Source organism: Zootoca vivipara, chromosome 3 (assembly GCF_965207765.1).
Source record: "Zootoca vivipara chromosome 3, rZooViv2.hap1.1, whole genome shotgun sequence".
Classification (NCBI taxonomy): Eukaryota; Metazoa; Chordata; class Lepidosauria; order Squamata; family Lacertidae; genus Zootoca; species Zootoca vivipara.
In genome coordinates this window covers 20,839,461-20,862,298 of record NC_142586.1, presented here as the reverse complement: position 1 = coordinate 20,862,298, position 22,838 = coordinate 20,839,461, and the positions used below count along the sequence as shown (strand labels likewise).

The 22,838-nt window shown below is 40.4% G+C and overlaps 1 protein-coding gene across 1 annotated transcript in view; it reads right to left on the bottom strand.

Annotated features, from left to right (window-relative positions):
- Positions 1-22,838, bottom strand: part of CSMD1 (CUB and Sushi multiple domains 1) — a 946,508-nt gene that overhangs the window by 487,540 nt on the left and 436,130 nt on the right. Inside the window, exon 4 of the mRNA XM_035109950.3 lies at positions 2,979-3,173. Coding sequence (XP_034965841.3) covers positions 2,979-3,173 — 195 coding nt within the window. The remainder of the gene's footprint in view (positions 1-2,978; positions 3,174-22,838) is intronic.

The window sequence follows — 22,838 nt, the reverse complement described above, 5'->3', positions numbered from 1 at the left end:
TGGGAATGAAGGTTGTAAAAACATTGTCTAGCAAGTGGAGAAATAGCTGGATATTATTCTGGAGTGCATACTCTGAACAGTTTAAATAATTGTTACATACATAATTGGCAGGCATAATTGAATTAAGGACGATGCACAAAGGAAAGCGATGAATTGAATAAGGAGGGCCCTGTCTGAGGGGCAGGGAAGAGAAGATATCCCAGGGCAGGAGGCTGTGGGAAGAGGTGGAATTTCCCAGGTGAGAACTGGGAGGGGTCACTCTTCTGTGTATGGAATAATTTTGATACAGGGCAGTGGTTCTTCTTTTCTTTCTTCCCTTCCCTTCTTTATTCTTCCTTTTTCTGTTTTTCTTTTCTAGATAAGTGTGATTTTTTAATTGTAGTTTATGTTGAAAACTTTTAATAAAAATTGATGGAAAACAAAAAGAAAAGGAGGAGTGATGTAATGGTGTGGCTGTGGGGGGGGGGACTTCAAATGACCAAGGATAGGGGAGGACTCCTGTTTGATTCTCTTTTTAATGAGAATTTGGATATACTAGAGAAAAAGCCTACTGGAAACCACTGCAGGACACTAATGGAAATGGATATTCTCAGTTTGGGCAATTTGAATTGCAATTCTGTTTTGTTTAGCAAGCACATTTATAATTACTTAACAAGAGGAACTATTATAGTTTTAAGTATTAAGCGAAATAATTGAAAAGTTTACCATTTTCAAATATAAGCAAAATAATCCTGATTTGTATGAATCAGCAACATTAACAGAGAAAGGAATTAAAAGAATACTATACATTTTTTTCAGATTTCAGTATGTATATGTGAACTATATTACAATGCAAGCTATGTGATCCAGCAAGAGTTAAGCACTTCTAAAGCCAATTAATTTCATTTCCAGTTGAAATCAGTTAAACTGAAGGCAGCATGAACTCATGCTTACTCAGTGCTTAATTTCAGCTAAAATTGGAGATGGGAGAGAAATTTTATTTTGTTTGCATTTTAATTCACATTACTCACTGAAACCCTGAATCCTTTTGCAGTCCAGTTTTTTAACCGAACAATATGTACGAACAATATGTAGCAAACAGAGTGCATAAAATGCATATATTAGTGAAAATAGCATTCAATAAAGTTTTATATCAAGAGAAATGTCTTGCAAAAATGTGTTGATCAGCTAACACTGAATACAAAAAAAGTTTATTAGGAGAAATTAGCATGAAAATGGTGGCGAATTTTCAGGAGGAAGTAAAAAAAAATTACAAATTGCTTTGGAAATGTGGAAAACAGATTTTAATACTGGAAAAATAAGAAACCGAGAGAAACTGAATTGACGTATTTGCCCCTCCTCAGGTAGACAACACTCAATATACTGTACTCATATCCCATCCTAAGTAATATATCGTTTGACACCTTCTTTGTTTTCACAATAAACTAATTTCTTTCCTTAGTTCAGAGAATGATATATACATTACTTGTCAAATCAATATTTAAACTTGGAATTGATTTCTCACACAGAGACACACACAGAGTACCAGATTGTGAAACCAGCTGCTTCTGATCGATGTTAATGAATTGTGCTGCCCCAATAATGGTAATCCTAGAAATGATAGTAACTCTAGGAGTAAACTGATTTCTTTAACTGTTTTTGGTAGGATAGTTTCTTGATTAAGAACCCTCAGATCTCATCTAATAATGATCTCAATGGCCACCATGCTTTTATCAGTGTAAGTGCTTGCACTTGTCAAAAACAGCAGCAGAATAATTGCCATGTTTCATGTGCAACGGGAAAACTGGGTCACTGGAATCAAGCTACAGTGAGGATTCACATATTACAGAATTAGAAGGTGTACTTGCAGTTGATTCAAACACCTACTACTGGTATCCATCCTGGCTGTAAATCCTGGAAGACCTGCTCCCTGCCTTGCAGACCTTCCCTACTTGGCTTGCAAGAGTTGGGCCCTGGCTGACTCCAGCTACAAAAAAACTGAATCTGCTGAACAGACTCTGGGGCTGGCATGTGGTTTGGAGGCTTCTGCTGTTGGGGGTTGTTTCTGATTCTGTATCTTTATTTTAGAGCTTGGGATTTATGTGGGAATTGTTCAGTTTGTATTTTTTAAATATTTATGACTACTTTTGTTATGTTGTAGTTATTATGTCTTTTTTTTTTCATGTGGCAATCCGCCTCGAGCATGGTTTGAACTGTGGAAATGCAGCATATAAATAAAGGTATGCTGTTGGTCCCAGTCCACATGCACCAGATGACTATAATATGCACACAGTTCGAAAGAGAATTGTTGTTTCTTCTCGTATGTTGCACAGAATATGCAATGTACCTAGGTGCACTTATTAGTTTGTCATGGCATATTGTGCAGTCCTACGTGGCTGAAATAAATGGTACCATTAGCTAAGTTTAATAACATTTTAAAATGAACTCGCTGTTGAGGGATTTTGGCTGTCTAAAAATATTTAGATAGATTAGCAAAAAAGCAGCGTGTGAGTAGTTTGAAGTTTGAAGTGTATTAGCTGGAAAAAGTCTGTAACACTCATGCCCTCCTTGTGTGTCTGTCTTCCTTATGTGACATCATTTCCTCTGCCAGCAGCTGTGCTGGCTGCTGGGTTGCCCACAGTTGTAGCCAATTGCAGGCCATCTTGGGGGCATGGACCAGAGGGAAAACTTATTTCCTGTGAAAGCCAGCCACACCCAACCCTCAGCCTCAGTCAATGCTGGAAAGCATTCCCCCCCCCTTTTTTTTACCTTGCTCAGCAGAGAAAATCCCAGGCATCAAGCCAGTCTATTTTCAGCAATTCTCCTTTGCCATGGGGTCAATGTAATATGGAGTCTTGGCTCATCCCAGACCACATCAACAAACTTGGAACATTATTATTATTATTTTGGACATTTGTTTGGCCATTCTACGAATAACATATTCATTTCAGATCATTATTTCACAATAGATTTCACAAGGTTCATGCTAGAAATCTTACCTCTGCAAAATGGAACTGGAAAATCCCATGATGCTCCATTTCCAGGACTCATGATACATGTCAACATAGCATGGCCTTCGAGGATATAGCCGGACATGCAGCTGTACCGAATTTTATCTCCAATATTGAATCTTGTGCCATGAAGAACTCCTTTTGGTATTTCCCCAGGATTGCCGCATGTATGGCTAGGCAACACTGATGAAGAAAAGGAATAGATTTTATTAAGGTAGAATGTAAAGAATAAAAACAAATAGCACTTAATTGGCTGAGACTTCATTGTGCAATAAGTATACATATACATAACTTTTTGTTTCTCTGCTTTCACTTAGAGCAAATAAATTGTTCCTTAGGATAATGAAACGCTGTTCATTAGGAAATAAGCATTCAATATATCAGATAAATACAATTTTGTATAGAAATTTAGGGTGGTACCACCGGACATCTAACTCTCAAGAAAATGCATTTAGGATTGCAGCATAAATTGTGTGAAGCAGCGTAATAGTATTCTATTCAGCTCCTTATTTGATTATTACTAGAAATATAGATATTCTTCCAAGGAACTTAGAGAACTATCCTTTCCAATGTGCCGTAGGAAAGCAACACACTGTACTGATACATAGTCTAAAATTTTCAGAAGATGTCAGTATTTGCAATTATATGTGGCGCCAGGAGCAAGTTCAATGTTTGGAAAAAAAACCAACACCATAATACATATCCTTGAAGAGTCTGAATTTTGGTAATGCTCAGCTCCTTTCAAAACAGGGGAGCCAACTTGAGCCCCAGGTTATGGGTGCCCAGTGTATGTGACCCCTATAGTTGTCACCCCTGTTTCCAAGGGAAGAGTAGAGACATGATTCTCTAAACAACAGCACCAGCAGCATAAACAATAGCAACTGGGCAAATATACAGCAGCCCTGCAAAGCTAAGCAGAGCATTAACAACCTATTTGTCCAACCAGACACAGGTCTGTAATGGGTGGGAGTGGTGGAAATGAACCACATTGGACACAATACCATTGGGGCCACGGATAACCACTACATAGCCACACAGAATTGTGGTGGTAAGGTGGAATTGAAACATATCCTGCCACCAAAATAAACTGTGGCAAAGTGCTTCTCACCCCGGCGCAGAAGCACTGGTTTCTTTCCGCCATCGCCAAACCTTGCATTGCATAATTTCTTGAGTGATAAATCTGGCAGGAGGTGCTAATAATAGCTCTGAAATGGTTTACCTTGGGTACTAGACACAGCCAATGATTAATGTGGCACAAATATATAATGTGTTTAACTTGTATTCAAAGCAATGAAATTTTAATCAATTGACTGAGGAAGCCAGCTCAAGTCAATGGATTTAAGGGTACTTAATTTTGGCTTCAATTGGAGCCACAGTGTGTTTGAATACTGATCCTACATTTACCATAGCATTGAGTGTGTGTCAGAATCTTATGCAGTAACTGCAACCAGTAGCAGAATCTTTATTCTATGAAACCTACTTGCAAGAAATAACCATTTGGATAACATTAGCTCTAGTGAAGCTTTTAGAGACCGAGTGCCCAAATTGCAACCCCAAACCCACTTATTTATCACAAAGTGCCAATATGGCAATTTAACCTCATCTCATTTTTTCTGTGTGTTTCATGCTTCTTCTTTATGACTGCTGTTGTAATAAATAATCCTTCATAAAGGTTATTGCATTACATTCTTCATTAAATTATCTTTCCATTGATATATAATTTTATGGTATAACTCAGTGTTTTTTTTTCTAAAACAATGTTTAGGGTTACTCTCATTTTGACTCAAGAAAATCACCAAGGGGAAAAATAAATACTGTATATTCCTGCGTATAAGACTACTTTTTAACCCAGGAAAATCTTCTCAAAAGTCGGGGGTCGACTTATACGCCAAGTCGTGTTTCTTATACGGCGAGTATATCCCAAACTCTATATTTTTAACTGGAAAAGTTGGGGGTCGTCTTATACGCCCAGTCGTCTTATACGCCGGAATATACGGGTACAGTTCAAATTGGGGGAAATAAATACAGTGAATTTTTTCTCCCGTTAAATTCACAAAATGTTTAGGGCTATGAGTCCCCCTGCATCCCCACTGGGAAAAAAGCACTGGTATTACTCCAAAATAAAGTGGTGTTATGAGCCATCAAAACTTGGAAATACATTTTTCCAGAAGGTTCCACAATTTTGACCACTAGTGTACACTGGAGGGCTGTACTGGGAACCACCCTCTCCCAATTTTTAATATGAGATAATAATGATTGTCTGCGTGGACACATATAAATAAATAAACCCAGCCAGATGGGCAGGGTATAAAAATATTATTATTATTATTAGTATTATTATTATTTTCTGTCGTTTTTTCGGCTGCTGTTTGACCGCAGCCTCCATGGAATGAATTTCTCTGTTGGCTTCTGCAGGAAAGCCCAGTGAACATATAAACCCAGCAGCCCCTTCTTAGGTTTCCCTCTTTATATGCTTACTGACCTGGGAGATAAGCCCTGCTGAACTCAAGGCGGCTTACTCCCAAGTAGGAAAAACAGAGTGGCAGGAGGCCAGGGCGCATCAAAAGTCAATGCCTGCTCAGCCCCACGCTCGCTCGCAAGGCCCTGGTGCCACAGGCTTTGGATGGTGCACGCAAGCCCTCCTCCTCCTCCTCCTCCTCCTCCCCCATCCCCGGCACGGAAGCTACGGCCCTGCTGGGGCAATGGCGCATGTGTCCTCTCCGGCACGAGTGCCATAGTTTCACCACCACTGCTCTAGTGTGACACTGTTGGATGACACATAGCTAAATCTGGTCTTACTGGAACACACAGCTTATGCCTCCTTTGCCTTAAATCAGGGATGGAGGACCTGTGACCCTCCAGATGTTGTTGGACTATAATTTCCACCATCCCTTACCATTGACAATACTGGTTGGGGCTGATATGAGTCCAGCAACATCTGGACGGCCACTTGTAGTTGCTTGGTCAATATTATTGTTTATATAGCTTTTTAAAAAAATGTGTCTATACTCAGTCACTGTCTGTTTCCTATATGTAACATTGCCCCCTTGGGCCTAAATCACTCCAGCTTGTTCCAACTGTTTGTTTGTTTTGCACTTCCGTCATGAGCGACGGGTATAGACATGAGATATGAACACTGGCTTGAATCACTGAAAGCATCTTCTTGTATTATCAAAGGCTCAGCCATGCAGATGCACAAGGAGAGGTGTCCCAAGACATTTTGTTGCCTGAGGCAGAGGATACAAACCAAGTGGAACCTCCTACTATCTTGGTTAAAAAATAATAAACTGCCTTTTGCTGCCCTTAATGACAGTTTAAGCCGAGCCAGGATGCTTCGCCCATCAGCTGGCCATATATAGAGGTGCCTCATCCTTTTGGTTGCCGCATTGCTGCTATAATACTCAAAGTGGCACTCAAGTAGGTATGACTGCAAGATAGATGAAGCTTGCAGATCTTGGGTGCTGAGAAACAAAGCAGGATAGCAGGACCTGAACCCAGAGCCTTCTGCCTGCAAAACAGGTGCTCTCTAGTCTTCTGTGTCAGTCAGAACCCAAATAATGGGAATGGGAATGATGTATATAATACACTACTCATGAAGGCTTGAGGAATGGCTTTCTTCAGACTGCAAGGCAGATACCAGCCGGCAGAACAAGATTAAACAGATTTCTAGATTCAAGGTCAAGTCTGTTAGCTGTCGCATTACGAGACTGGTGTTAACATAGGCATCGACTCCAGGGGGCCGAGGCTCCTTGCCCCCCCCCCCCAATTGTTGAGGATGAATGTCCCATTGGGCTCCCTCCATGTTCTTCGGAAGATGGTGCCTTAGGGTGTTAACATATATAATCACCAAACAAACCAAAATATTCTCACATTCTTTGTCATTCGGTTGGTATGCTTTTAATAAAGTATTAGATTAGCTGGGGGGTTGAGGAAGCATTCCCAGCCTACCATATAGCAGAGATGCATTTTTAAAATCCTTAGATTGCAATAGAAGAGAGTAGGCAGAACTACATAGCTTGAACAGCAGGAAGCTAGCAAAAGAAGAAGAGAAGAAATGAATAAGCTATGACCACTTAACTTCTATTGATGGAGGAGAGCATCTACACCCAGAACAACTATACTTTATCACTTTATACATGTTGTCTCCACTCCAATAACTACAAGTATAATTATAGGGTGGATGTCTAAAAAGAAACCTTGTGGGGGTGGGTGGGAAATGTTTTCATGAGTTTTATTCTTCCTATAGATGCTTTCGACTACAACTCCCATCATTCCTGACCACTGGGAATGGTGGCAGGGAGCTGTAGCCCATGACATTGTGTTGGCTACCCCTGGTCTATATAGTTATTGCTCCTTTAGTGCTATCCTCAGCAATCTTTTCATCTACATTTTGTAGCGAGGATTTTCGCCTACCTACTTCTCTGTGTAATAACACATATCAGGGAGATAGAAGGCTTTCCTTGGATGAAATGAAACTGCTAATCAGGCATTGTTTTCTCATTTGAGATGCCTCTCAGGCCCTTGGTATCACTCTGTTACTATCTTTTCAATTTCCCAAAGACCTAAGTTAGTCATAAGAGCTGGGGGAGAGCCTGAGAGAAGAATCTGCCTGCCCACTGGGAAACAATTGAGACGTATCCCTTTGTAAGTCAAAGATACAGGACAGGGCATAATGTCTCGGAAGAAAAGGCATTCTAGAAAGCTCATTTGAATTTGAACTGAGAAAAACAAAATAACAGACGCAAATTTTGTAGAACATAAGCAATCCCCTGGACAACAAGACAAAGCCAGAAAGCCATTACTGTTTGGGTACTACGGAGTTTCAGGCAATAACTTTTTTAAAAAAAAAAAAACCAGAAAACTCAAGGGTGCTGACTTCTGACACTCAAATTCAATTAAACTGGCCTCTGAGTTATTAGCTGGTTTGGATTTTAATCCAACTAGCGGCAGATCCACCACATACATTTAAGGCTCACCCAGTAGGAGTGGAGGAGGAGTTTGGATTTGATATCCCACTTTATCACTACGCGAAGGAGTCTCAAAGCGGCTAACAATCTCCTTTCCCCTTCTTCCCCCACAACAGATACCCTGTGAGGTGAGTGGGGCTGAGAGACTTCAGAGAAGTGTGACTAGCCCAAGGTCACCCAGCAGCTGCATGTGGAGGAGCGGAGACACGAACCCGGTTCCCCAGATTACGAATCTACCGCTCTTAACCACTACACCACACATGACTTCTCCAAAAGAAACCTGAGAACTGTGATTTATTCTGGATGCTGGAAACTGTATTTCTGAGAGGGGCAAACTATGTTTCCCAAGACTCCTTGGAGGAAGTCATGTGCTTTGGATGTGTTTTAAATGTATGGTGTGGATCTGCCCCCCATTGGATTAAAATCCAGGAGGCATGGATTGGGTCAATTCATATCAGAACTGACAAAGACTGAATTCCTCAAGCAACTCTTCCATACACACATCTACCCTGCACAATGCTGCTACCATAAAGTCCGACAGTACCGGTAGGTGCTCACAATGAGGAAATCGGTTATAAAATTCAGGGAAGGAGATGATGTGCCCCTTCCCTCATTTCCTCTGTCCCACCCCCACCCGCTGTACACTTTGTCAATGCAATCAGCTTTATGTTACCACTGTTTTACTACTTGCGATTTGTATTCATAAATCTGTTTGGGTTGGAACAGAATCGATTTGGTTATTTTACACTGTAGCTTGTTTTTTAGCAAACTAAATAAAGAGAAATTCATGGGGCAATAAATCAAGCTTGTCTTTTGTGATTCTTTTCCTCCCCCTCAAAAAACAAAATAAAATAAAATCTATAAATACTCTTTATTACTTCTCAACAGAAATGGGATGTTTTGGAAAGCACAGCAGAATTCAGAACTCCATGATATCAGCTTACCTTTGCACTCCTATCATATTACAACTTGCAGTGGAAACTGCTATGCTGTGGGGTTATTTCAACCAAAACATGACACTCGATATCACAACTGTTTTGACAAGTATTGATTTTAAGGTTTACCTTCATCTTCAATATGGCTCTTACAGCTGTTCCAGAGACAGGTTGCAAGTGGCTTGAAAATTCTGCTTTGAATAATTAAAGCTTACACTACAAAATGTCACAACATCGTTTGTTCAGCCTGGCTTGCCTTTAAACCTCAATATTTCTAATTTTAACTTTCATTTAAGCAAGTGACCTACTTTATTTGGGTTGGAAGGGATCATCTTTCCTTATATACTTCCCCAGAACTAGATATAAGATACACTGTGAATACATGGTGGTTGCAGATATCCTAAGCCCTAAGGGCACACAGAGGCATCAGTAATCATTCAGAGAAGAGTGGGAAAATAAGTATTTTTTCAATAAATATTTAGGACTGTGCCGTTTAATCTCCTTCATAAAATTTCAGCCTACGTGAGAAATAAAGGGGTGATCTAATCTGTCACTTTCATGTTTTTACACATAGTTAAATTCACATGTTTAGCCATAATTCCCTTCCATTTAAATAACAGCTTGTGGTTTTGGGGGGGGTTGTTTTTTCTCTGTTGAGATAATAATCTCAAAATACTATGTAATAATCTTTGGCTTTAAAATAATAATAATAATAATACATGTTTACACACATCAGTTGATACATTTACACTTCAGTAGCACCTTAAAGACCAACTAAGTTTTTATTTTGGTATGAGCTTTCGGGTGCATGCACACTTCGTCAGATACGAATCTGACGAAGTGTGCATGCACACGAAAGCTCATACCAAAATAAAAACTTAGTTGGTCTTTAAGGTGCTATTGAAGGATTTTTTTTATTTTGCTACCTGTAACTACATTTACACTAATACAGATACAATTCTGCAATAATCAGAGAAGTGCAAACTGTGGCGAATAGCTCATTTTCAATCACTTTATAAGCCCTAGAGGTGAAGATCAGGCCATTTTTTTGTATCGGGACTCATAAAGACAGAACTCCTCAAGCACTCCTGTAAAAAAAAGTCGTGAGGTATGCCTCCACTGCAAACAAGTTCTTGCTGAAATGCCAAGGTCTTCTGAATGTGCCTTGTGGCATTAAAATAAAGCATGGCACATGTGTATGACGAGTAGGGTGTCAACCACAGCTTATTACCTCTCTGAATTGAATTGAGAGCAAATGGGCCGGTTTAACCCATAATTTATCACAGGGATGTAAGATTAGCTCTGGGGGCCAAATCTTTATCCTACTCCATAGGCCAACTTTGAAAGGTGGTAGGGAAAATCACATGACATCCCTATGGCATCACATGGTTGACAGGTGGGTTGGCCAGCCCAGCTGTCAAAATCCTTTACCGTCCTCACAATCCCATCTCAGGAAGGGCGGTGTGTGGGCTGAGCTTTCTTCACTGGAACAAACATCTATGTTTAAGTCAGTTCATGCTCTCCTCTCAGTTTAGGGGAGAGAGAGAGACTGCCTCAAAGTGTTTTGTAGTGCTCCATCTCCAACAATTAGTCTAAAGGCCACATAACTGCCCCAGGTTAAGCAGCTCACTAGAAAAGCTAACCTATAGACTGAAACTGACATGGGGAGAAATAGAAGAGGACGTCTTCAGTCGGTATGGCTCCCCTTTATCAACATGCCGCAGCCCAACAAGACAACAACAAGAATCCACCGACAGCATGCGAATCAATCTGGCAAACTTGACCCAACAACACCCCACCCCCACCCAATACACACAAACAAATCCCACTGCAGCCAACCAAAGGCATTCAACAAACACACAAAACGTAACCGGCTGTGCATTCACATAAACAAGGTTTGATGTTGTTTTGCCAACCAAAGACAATCAACCACACCCTAGGGCACACCAACCTCTCTCACTACCAAAGAAAGATAGCAAGCGAATAGAAAGAGAGCCTAACCCAAGTGACACTGACACAAAGACTCCACACATACACTAAGTAAAAGAATATAAGCTTTACCACCCCACCCCCTCTCTCCCCAACCTTATACTGAACTGCATGTAACACAAATGTCTCACGATTAATGTAACTGAGCTATAGAAAACACAAATAAGTGCAGCAGGTTGCGCTTAGCTATGCTTTATTGTGATATCCAACCAACTCAACTATTCTCAAATTAATTTTACTAAGTTATGACATATGTAATTGCTTTTAATATGTAATGCACAATGAGATCACATGTCAATGAAAGGTGTAATGGAAACAACAACAACAACAACAACTATTATAATTATAATTATAATTATTTCATCGATTGGTGAAGTCCAACTCCAGATCTGAAAGTCCTTTTTTAATATATATATATATATATTTTTCTTGTTGCATTCTTCCTAGGGGCAATATTGTTCTTATAAACTCATTGATCATTCTTCCACCACTGAAGAGGCAAGCAATAACAGAGCACCCTGACATAATTTTACTAAGAGAGCTGACAAGACTACACTTGTTGCAGCAGCTGAGGTTTTCTGAAGGATTTTGTTTTGAGGATTCTATCACAACCTCCACAAAGTGCCAGTTGGTTCAGTACATAAGGAAACTTTGAAGTACCTATAATCAACTTCCATGTTTATATGAAAGTTTATGAAACTTCTGTACATTCATAAAACCAAAGCACTGCAGCATGTGAACGGTTCGTAGAGTGAAATGTAACAAGAAGACAAAGTGTTCCTGGAAGGTTTCATGTCTCCCCACACATAATCAGGAATTAAACTGATTAGATCTCTCTGACTTTTAAAGGGAATTTCAGTATTAGAGGATGTTGTCCTAGATTAGACTGAATACCAGACTGATTCCTATCAAAATACATTGCAACTAACAAAGTTATTGTTGTTCTTACAGAAAACAAAAAGCAATTAACTATCTATTACATTTTTGTACCTTTGCCTTTTTATGTGTTCTTACGTTGTGCCAGCAGTTTGATATATGGACATACACTAAACCAATAGCTTTTGTTTCAACTGTACTAAACTGCCCATGGAAAATTGCAGTAAGCATCTCTAGAGCACCAGTAAGAATGCAATGGTGCTTTCATTATATTAATTTGCATAACATTAACCATATTGCTTTACAATTTTAGTCTTATTAGTATTACTCTTGGCTGTCACTCTATTCTAATTCAATTACTCTTCCCTCAACATGCTGACACATCCTTTTTAAATATAGAGTGAATTAGAATTATTGAGGCAAACAATCACATTTTACTAGAATGTCATGTTGTAGTTTAATATGTTCCAATTCATTTGAGCCTGGAGGCTTTTTACAATATTGAACTAGTCATAAATAGATCAGATCACAAAACTGGAAGTTCCATGTGGCATCTTTTTAAAAAAACCAAATTTGCATTGAGATTAGAATCTGGGTATTCTAGCACCAAAATCCTGTCCAAATATTTGAACACCTGGAACCCTATAATCCAGATGCAGGAAACCAGCTGTTCTCGCAATGTTAGAATGGTTGCAATGTTGCAATGATAAGGGATGATAGGAAATGGAGTCCAACAGGATTCCTATGTCTACATGTATGGTACTACCAGAAGATTTTGCAAATAATTTTAGAAATCTCTGAATTAAATGTGATGGATAATGTAACACCAGATTCTGGAGGTAATTCAATAGATAAGAGGTGGTGAAATAATTGAAAAGCCAATATCGTACGGAAGCAAACTGTGTGTTAGGATTAGGCTCACGGGATAGCTGAATTGCCTCATTCTACTCTATCAAGATAGATACTAGCAATTAGAGAAAGTCTAATCGCAAAACAAAAATACTTATTTCTACTTTAGGTGCCTTACAATTTTCCATAGCAACTTTGAATGTGTCCATTGGGGCTACTGGTCTTAGATGAGCCAGTTTCAAACATCTTCATCGAACATATGCACTGAATATGAATTGACTTTCAAAAAAAGGCATTTGGGAAAGTAACAGCAAAATGGCTGCCAGCGCTATGTTATTGCTATTACTTGCTGATATTCTGCAGCAGGGATGACATGGAACCAACAGATTAAGGGCGGAAGTCACACTAAGTACTCAGTAACCTTTACAGTATCTGCAACTGTGGTGTCAAAAATAACTTGCACTATTCTACGCAACATTCTATGGGTCTTGCTAACGCAGTCCTTGCCCACCTGCCAGAATAGATGGCTGCAGAGTTTAACTAGTTCACATCCATCCAATGGCAACAAAGGTTAATAGGGAGCAAACCCATGCTGTATCTGATAAATGCACACCATCTTATTAGAAGCAATCACAGAGTGAAAGAGAATAAAATAAGGCAAGTAAAACAACAACAACACAAAGAATAAAATAATATAGGCATCAACAGCTGAAAATGTGTAATCCTGTCATCAACTCCAAAGGCGAAAATTGTTCTGGGGTCAGCTCCTGGTGAGTGTTTGCTTATCGCAGAACAGTACTTGGCCACACTGAGAGTAATAGATGCATATTGATCCAAAAGAAGTGGAAGGACATAAAATGCATCCAATCGTACTAGCTGTTTTAAAAGTACTTAGGATGATGATGATTGATGATGATGATAGTAAATCAGCCCTGTACCTATTTGCTTAAAATATAGGTGATTTCTTACCTAGGAGCACCTCACTCATGTCTGCTCTTTTCATACTGACTACCCTCACAACATTAGGAGATTCCTTTGTAAAGGCCACAAGTCTGTCTACTCTGGGCAGGTGTGGCAGTGTTGCAGGCCGGTGTGGGCTCCTCCACCGCTCCCGCATGGGTGCTGGGTTGCTGGGATTGGTCCAATTGGCAGGGAGTGCGCACAAGTTGGATCTAGAATTGGAGCCAAGCCTGCCTGCACAATTGCCCAGTGGCAGGCAAGCAGGCTTGGAGTCAGGATCTGGCTTGAAGGTGGGCCTGATGGAGCAGGTAGGCTTGCCTCAGGTCTGCTCCCAGGATATTTAAATCAGCCTGCCCTGGTCCCAGCACCTTGTTTTCCTTGCCAGATCTCCCACCCACCCATACCCCTTTTGGCTGCTGTTGTGTCTTGGATCAGGCCGTGACACACTTGAAGAATAGTAGTGGGAACTACCGGCTGGTCTGCACACATCTCACTTAGCTTTACTGGACAGGAATTTTACTTGGTGGTTCCTCACGGTGGCTGAGACAAAGAGTTAGTAAAAGAGTTCACAAATAAAGCTTGTGTTTTTATTGTGGCTAAGGTCAGAATGGGAGCCATCCTTCATTCCTCACTGGTCTGCGAGGCCTGCATTTATGTAGCCATAAATCATTGCAGATAAAGTACTTGCAAGATATTACTTTTTTGTTCTGCGGCTTTCTTGCTATACAAGCATTTATCCAACTGTAACTGTCAGTCTCTCTAAGGATGTACAAAATTGTATTGGATTGTACTGCTATGAAAATCATTTGGGGGTATGCAACAGTCTTAAAGTTCTGACACATTTCCCTCCATGTGATTGATATTTTAATTTCTCCACACAGGTAATTATGAAAGATTGATGGATTTTATTTTTAGAGTGTGTACTTTTATGATAAAGTGTATAACAAATGCCTGGCCTCAGGCTATGATATTGTGTCAACACTGTACAAATATAAGCTCAGGAATTTTCAAGTGTAAAAACAATTTGAAGCTTTATGCCTGTGCTTCATATAATTGCTTTTGATGCAATTCATATCTGCCTTGTGATATCTCAGGTCACCATTGCACATTACTTTTGATAAATCTGTTTTAAAGAAGATTAAGAATTGTATTCAGTGTTAGTCCTACTTAGACTAAACCCACTGAAATTAATGGACATTGCTAACATTGGTTAACTGATTTCAGTGGATATATTCAGAGTAGGGCTTATAATAAAGGTAAAAGTAAATGACCCCTGGACAGTTAAGTCCAGTCAAAGGTGACTATGGGGTGTGGTGCTCATCTCATTTTCAGGCTGAGGGAGCCAGCGCATTTGACCACAGACAACTTTCTGGGTCATCGAACTGCTAGGTGGGCAGGAGCAGAGAGCGAGCAATGGGAGCTGACCCCAACACAGGGATTCAAACCGCCGACCTTCTGATCGGCGAGCCCTAGGCTCTGTGGTTTAGACCACAGCGACACCCACATCCCTATATTGCTTTACAATTGTTCGACCTATTATGGCCAGACAATCAGAGTTCCAGTTGCCCTCTGCAAGTTAGAGGTCAAACTTATCAGCCACCCAGAGTGGTTGGGGCAACCCAGTCAGATGAACAGCATATAAATTATCAAATCAAATCAAATCAACTGGAGAGTCTCCAGTACTAGAGGAGGTTCCCTGTGTGTTTTAGAATGCCTCTCTTGTGCGTCTGAATGCAGAGTATCTAAAGAGGGCTCATATGCTTCCACTTTTTCAGAGCTAACTGTGTCACCATCATAGTTGCACTCATTTGACTGAATCTGGCCAACAATGCAACTGCTATTCCTAAACATGTTCCTTCCTTCCTTCCTTCCTTCCTTCCTTCCTTCCTTCCTTCCTTCCTTCCTTCCTTCCATCCATCCATCATTGTGTGAGCAAAGTGCTTTTCAATCCTTCATTATAGTCCTGGAAAATTGGTGGGCTACTGAGCCTAGCACACCAGAGAAGCCATATGTTGTGGCCTGACAAAGTTGGGTGCTTGACAGTCTCTTTCCTTTTGCAATCCCAGGTTGGAAGCAAAAATGGATTGTTTTTCAGATCTCCGACAGGCCCCACTATATGGTTAGTGTGTTGTGTTTGGCTTGATGGGTCACAAGGACTGCATTTTATGTTGGGACAGCGGCAGAGCACCTGAGATGCTCCTCTTGTAATAGGGGTTATATAATGATCATATAGTGATTATAAATAGCAATAGCCTTACAGTGAAATTGTATGTATGTCTACTCAGTTGTAAGCCTCACTATGTTCAATGGGGCTTACTCTCCAAGTACAAGGAAAGTGTGAAAGAAAGAGCCCGGCACAAGTCCTAATATCCATGCGAAGGTGATAACCAGCTTCTCTCTGAAAGCTGAAGTTGTTTAACTCGTTGGATTTAGTAGAGTTGCACTGCTGGTATTGTAAGTTTAGTACATTAATTAATTTGTGAATTACTTCCCACAACAAAAAGTCCCCAACTAATCTACAAAAATTAGATGAGCCTTTGTGCTATGGAGCTTTGCTGCTTAGATAGCTATGACCATACAACAATTCTATTGTTGGGGCCGCATTTGGACCCAGGGCGTCGGAGGGCACAAATAAAACTCTCTGTGCACTGGATAATATTGGCTTTCATGCTGTCATACTTCTAATGAAACATGTTGGTCTGAGGATTATTGCTTTACCTTTGGATAAGCATCTTTGGAACAATCTTCCAAGATTTTCTGCACTCAACCCTGACTAAAACTGACTTTCAGAGAGAATGGGAAAGTTAATTTAATTTGTTTTTATTATTTGATTCAAAGGACAAACTTTTAATAGCTATTGGCACACTGGGGATGTAATCCATTCATCCATGTTGATGTCTTTATGCAACTGAGCACTGTTTCAGAAGATAAATATAATTGTTTGATATTCATGGCTAATATTACATAAACTGATGGGAACATACATACAACAATCCCTCATTTTTATGTGCACTTGACTTGCATGATTTCAACCATGTGCAGTTAAAGGTGGGCTGCTTGAAATGGCACAAGTCAAGTCCCAAGCAAGGTGGAGAGCTTAAAAGCTCTTTCTGGTTCTGCTAGGAGTTATTTGGTATGAAAGGGTTTACCTGGCATGGAAAGAGCTTTTAAGCTCTCTGCCTTGCTTTCTGGGCAAGGCCTGCTCAACACACCGGCTCTGGAAGGCTCTTGGATGCTCTCATGGGACCTCATAGGTCAGACATCCCCAAACCTGGTCCTCCAGATGTTTTGGGACTACAACTCTCACCATCAGTGTGCCAGTGTGGTGTAGTGGTTAAGAGCGATAGACTTGTAATCTGGTGAACTGGGTTCACGTCTCCGCTCCTCCACATGCAGCTGCTGGGTGACCTTGGGCTAGTCACACTTCTCTGAAGTCTCTCAGACCCACTCACCTCACAGAGTGTTTGTTGTGGGGGAGGAAGGGAAAGGAGAATGTTAGCTGCTTTGAGACTCCTTAGGGTAGTGATAAAGCGGGATATCAAATCCACACTCTTCTTCTTCATCATCCCTAGTGACCAGTGATCAGGGATGATGGGAATTGTAGCCCCAAAACATCTGGCAGGCCAAGTTTGGGGATGCCTGTCATAGGTCAACCTGCGTTCCTGCAAGATCTAGCACAAGCACCCCTAGCCTTCCGGAGCTGACACAGCAAACAGGCCCTACCTAGTGTCAGGTAACCCAAGCAGACCCAGCACAAAAAGAGCTGGGGGGGGGGTGTTCTCTCCCCCTTACCTGCTAACTGCAGGACAGTGCCAAGAGCTTGGCTACGTGATTTTTGTGCCTATGCATAACCATTGAAACTGAACCTTCACGTAAGGTGAGGAATAACTCTATTTCTCAAGAAATAAAATGTGAAAAAGTCAGTTTCCAAGACTGCAGGCATGTACTTTAATGATGCATGTGATGGGAGTGAAATAGTCTGCATCTCCCATAATCACTAATCTGAAACAAACAGAAACCCCCTATACGTGACACATGCACTTCTTAAAGAAGCAGAATCCCATCTTAGAAGAATGTGTTGCTTAATGGCTAGGGAACCTGTAGGGTAGTCATTGGACTACCATCCCATTGTCCTTGACATTGGTGACTACAGCTGATGGGAACTGAACAATTAAAAGTGATTTGTGCAAACCCATGGAAAAATAGTGATGGCATTAGAAATGGTTTCTTTAGTCAGTGCAGTCTGCCACAAAACAGCACAATGAATAGAGAGGTTAATATACGGTACATTGAGAATTGTGGGTGCTGGTTTGGTTTGGTTTTTTTCTAAAAGTGATACTCTGAACCAGGAGTATCCAAAACAGTTCCCTCCTGATGTTGTTGGAACACAACCTTTCCCAGATCTTTGGCTACCCTTGCTCTAATTTGTCTCTCATGTATATTTGTAACAATATAGGAATTATTTGTTTTAATGCATCTGTATGCGCTACACTCTGTTGTGAAAATCCATATTTAGGCAGGCTTTTTAAAAGAAGGTTGCATTCTGACATGATAAACCATGAAAGCTCCTTAAAAAGCTATTAAGGGTGATGGTGTAAATCCTTACACCATTAATCATTACAATTTGATGGTTTTGCACATGCAGTAAGCCTGACTACTTTCCCATAAATCCGGCTGCCAATGGCAGATAGAAACAAATATGCTGGGAAATTCCTTGAAAATACAGCTAAATAGCCTGCTCTAGCTGATCAAGTTTATTTTTTTAAGCATATGGGTTTAATTTTTAGGATACAGTTTTTTGAATAAGCAGCAAGCATCTTGGCATGGGAAGAAGCTGTCCCTAAGGTGTACTGTACCTAAGTTGTTAATGTCTTCCAGTGTGAAGCCACAACACTTTGAATTGTGCCTGTAAACACACTGGTAATCTGTGTTGCAGGGCAGATGCAATACAATCCCATTGCTGCTCATTTATGGACAAAGTGCAGATTCTGAATATTCTTCAGAGGTAGCCTCATGTAGAGTGTGTCACAAAAATCTTAGTCTAGATGTAACTAAGGCATGCTGTGGCCAGGTCTGACCACCCACATTTTACAGCAATCCATGCTACTATAAATATAAACTGAAATAACCAGACATTCTGATACCGGTATTCACACAGCGATATTAATTTATATCCTAGTAACAAAGTCTGTAATGTGGTTTTTACTCCTCAGAATCCACACATTAATATTGCTTCAGCTAGTATTGCTTTTTTGTGAAGCACCCTCATGATAGTCAGGCTGTATAATTACCTTACAGGGTAATAGCAGTTCCTTCATAATGCTCTCTATGTAATCAAATATGCCAGCTACATTTGTAGTTGTCAGGTCTCAAACTATCTCATGAAGCATAATAAAGGCATTCCCCCATTCCTCTCTGTGTTGTCACAGTCTTGACAGCCAAAATTAATTATCGTGGCTATCTGGAAAAAATCAAGTCATCTGTGAAAACAATGCCAATCACGAAGGAAAGTTTAGCTCATTACTCTGCTCCACTTTGTCAACAGGAGAGTAAATGTGACCACAAAAAGGCATTATTAAGCCCAAGAGAGTGCTTGTTAATGCTTTTGTTGGCAGCATTATGAAACGCAGCACATGTTTCAAGTGAACATTTACAGTATCTTTTTATCATTGTGTTTATGTGAGCGAGTTCCACCTTGGAAATTCTATAAATAATTTCCATGTTCATATGGGAATCAGATATTATGGCATCCTCAGATATTCAGCTATACGGAGTGTATTACATCTGCCATCCACTACGCATGGAGATCAGACTTGGAGTTTCCTCCCCTTGGTTTTTTCACAGTGTCACAGATATCACTCTTCTTTGTCAGACTCCTTTATTTTTCAAAGTCTGAATGCATTTCTTATGGAAACCTTTCTAATGTGAATGTTTAAAAAGTGCCTAGGTTGTTAATTTCATTTCCCAACATACTCGAATGACCCAACCCTACAGAAGTCTCTTGAGCAAAAGGAATAGCTAATATTTTCCCTGGGAAAATGCTAAATGTTAAGGTTAATAGCTTATGTTTAGCAATAACAACAATTGTTGTTGTTTAGTCGTTTAGTCGTGTCCGACTCTTCGTGGCCCCATGGACCAGAGCACGCCAGGCACTCCTGTCTTCCACTGCCTCCCGCAGTTTGTAGCTTCAAGAACACTGTCAAGCCATCTCGTCCTCTGTCGTCCCCTTCTCCTTGTGCCCTCCATTTTTCCCAACATCAGGGTCTTTTCCAGGGAGTGTTCTCTTCTCATGAGGTGGCTAAAGTATTGGAGCCTCAGCTTCAGGATCTGTCCTTCCAGTGAGCATTCAGGGCTGATTTCCTTCAATAGCAATCATAAATTACCGTAGATCCAGATTTTGCTCCTTATGTTACAGGGCATCATTCTCCAATGTCAGAATCATTTCATGGAGAAGTCTTTCTGTCCACAGAAGGCAAAATCTGGATCCAATAGAACAACACTGGATGCTGGTTTAATCAGTCACATTAATCAATATCTATCTATTTATCTATCTATCTAATCTATCATCTATCATCTATCTATCTATCTATCTATCTATCTATCTATCTATCTATCATCTATCTAATGAGTTAGCTGAAAAGGTACTCCAAGGAATATACACATGTAATTTGCAGCTGACAAGAGCCATCTTAAGGCTGCAATCCTAAACATATTTATTAGGGACTAAGGTCCATCGACAGCAGTGAGATTTGATTCCAAGTAAACGTGCTAAGATTTGCTTTGCAGAAACGGTATTCTCCTTTCTCTCACCATGTGGGATGGAATGGCTCTTCTAAACTGCAGGTGCAGGCATAATAAAAATGTATCTGTTTTTACTTCATAATGATTGCTTTTACTCAGTTTTACTCACAAATTTACGAAAATGCAATCAGCTAAACGATCAATAAATCCATTGTATCTAAGATTTCTTCAACTGGCGGTGCTAACAGTTACAGGGAGGGTGGGGGCTGTGGTGCTAACCGGGTGATAAACTGCAAATACGTACATTTTATCTCTTTTGAAAGTGCCCACATATACTTCTCCAATTAGCAAGATCACAATGCAAACCCTGGAAAGAGGCAACATCCAGTAAGCCGACTAATGAAATGCAGTTATCAGATTGCTTCACTTTTTGATCAGATTGCCTTATGGTTTACCTTTTCAAGACCGGGGGATAGCTTCCAGGTCATGTGGCCAGCATGACAAAGCCACTTCTGGCAAACCAGAGCAGCACATGGAAACACCGTTTACCTTCCCGCTGTAGCGGTTCCTATTTATCTACTTGCATTTTGACGTGCTTTCGAACTGCTAGGTTGGCAGGAGCTGGGACCAAGCAACGGGAGCTCACCCCGTCACAGGGATTCGAACCGCTGACCTTCTGATCAGCAAGCCCTAGGCTCAGTGGTTTAACCCACAGAGCCACCTGGGTCCCATATATATATAATAGAAAACACTTTCTGCATCTGTCTGAAAATGTCAACCTATGGAGTTATCTCGCGGAAAAGTAGTTTGCAATCTGCCAACAATGACATGACAGATAAGCACCAGCTTTATATTCGCTCAGCAATCACAGCAGCCTCTTACGGCAGAAACAGGCAATCAAGTTATAAAAGAACTTGTCAAGACGAGGGGTAGAGTCTCTGGAGAGTAGCATGCTATGGATTCATTATTCACCCACTTATTTCAAAGCAGCACAGGGTCAGGTGTGTGTTAGAACTCTGCCACATTTCCCTTTGCCCTCTGGTGATGCCGCCGGGATCATTCTAATTTCATTTTGTGTTCCTTCAGTATCACCAATGTGTAACCTTCATGTACTCTGCATCACGATCACTTACAGCAGCTACACAATTATATGTGGTGTTCAGCATTATAAAGAGATATGCAACTTTGTAAATTATAATGTTACTCTCACAATATGCAATTAGTTGTTGGTTTTCTGTCCTTCAGTCTAATGGGAATACATTTTAAGACATTATTGTAAAAGTTGCACCTGATGAACTTACTCTTAAAAAAAACCCCAATTAGATAAAAAAGGGTTGTTTCCAAAAAGGGCCAGATTTAGGTCTGATGAGGCCCTAAGCCACTGAAGGTAATGAGGCCCTTAAAAATCCAGCTGTCCTTTGTCAACAACAAATTGTTGCTGTTTTTTGTGCTAAATATATGCTATATGGTAATTTATGGACCTAATAGGTATCTAAAGCCAATTGCACATAACAAAATATGTATTTTATCAAGGTAATTGTTGAACTGAAATACAATTAAAAAGTATATTAATGGTGCAATACAATTAGGAAGAAGTATATTGGGGGGGGGCAAGAGAGTGGGGCCCTACTAAGCTATAGCTTATTTAGCTTATACGTAAATCCAGCAGTGCAAATGTTGTGTGTCCAGAAGTCAGCTCACACAACCATTTTTTCTCCTTGCCTCGCCCACATTCCTGCAAAGCCTCTCAAGAAGGTTGGGGGAACTCCTGGACAGCATGGGCTGTGATGAACAGTGCTGCGGTGAAATGCACAGAGAGAAAATTCACACAGGAATGTTCCACCAGCCATGCTCTGCTTGCACAAAAATATTTCATCTGATTTTGGGTGAATTCTCCCTCTCACTGGAGCCTGATTTAGGCTACTTCTTCCAACTGCTGCCCACATGCTGTTTTGGGGAGCTGCAATGGGGATGAGGAGAAGGGAAAGACTGGTTGTGCAAGTAGCCTTCTGCTCAGACAAATGCTGGATACACCTTAAATACCTTGACAAAGATAAATAGCAAGAGGAACCAAACCCCGATACAAATCAGATTGCATTTTATTTGTATCACATATTCATTTTCATTTCAACTGCTCATTGTCTCATGTGATCCACGAGGCATCATCATTGCTAAGAAAATGTAAGAATGCCATTACCATTTATTTTCAAAGGTTATTGAAAATCACCAAGCTGTCTTCCAGAAAAGCAGTTTGCAATTTACCGGCAATGACATGACAGGTAAGTGCAGGTTTTATGTTTGCTCAGCAATCGCAGACATAGTTTGGCTTACTGGGCCATGCAACCCAGGCCAACGTATTATATTAAAGATGAAACAACTCAAAAAAAGAATCTTGTATGTGTTTATGCCAATAAACTTTAATTTATTTATTTTAAACAGTTCATTAATGGTATTTGTAGCGATCAGCTTAAAAGTTAGCCAGGTTGTAGAGGGTTAATCTTAGTAGAACTCTGAGAAGCCAGGGGGGAGGG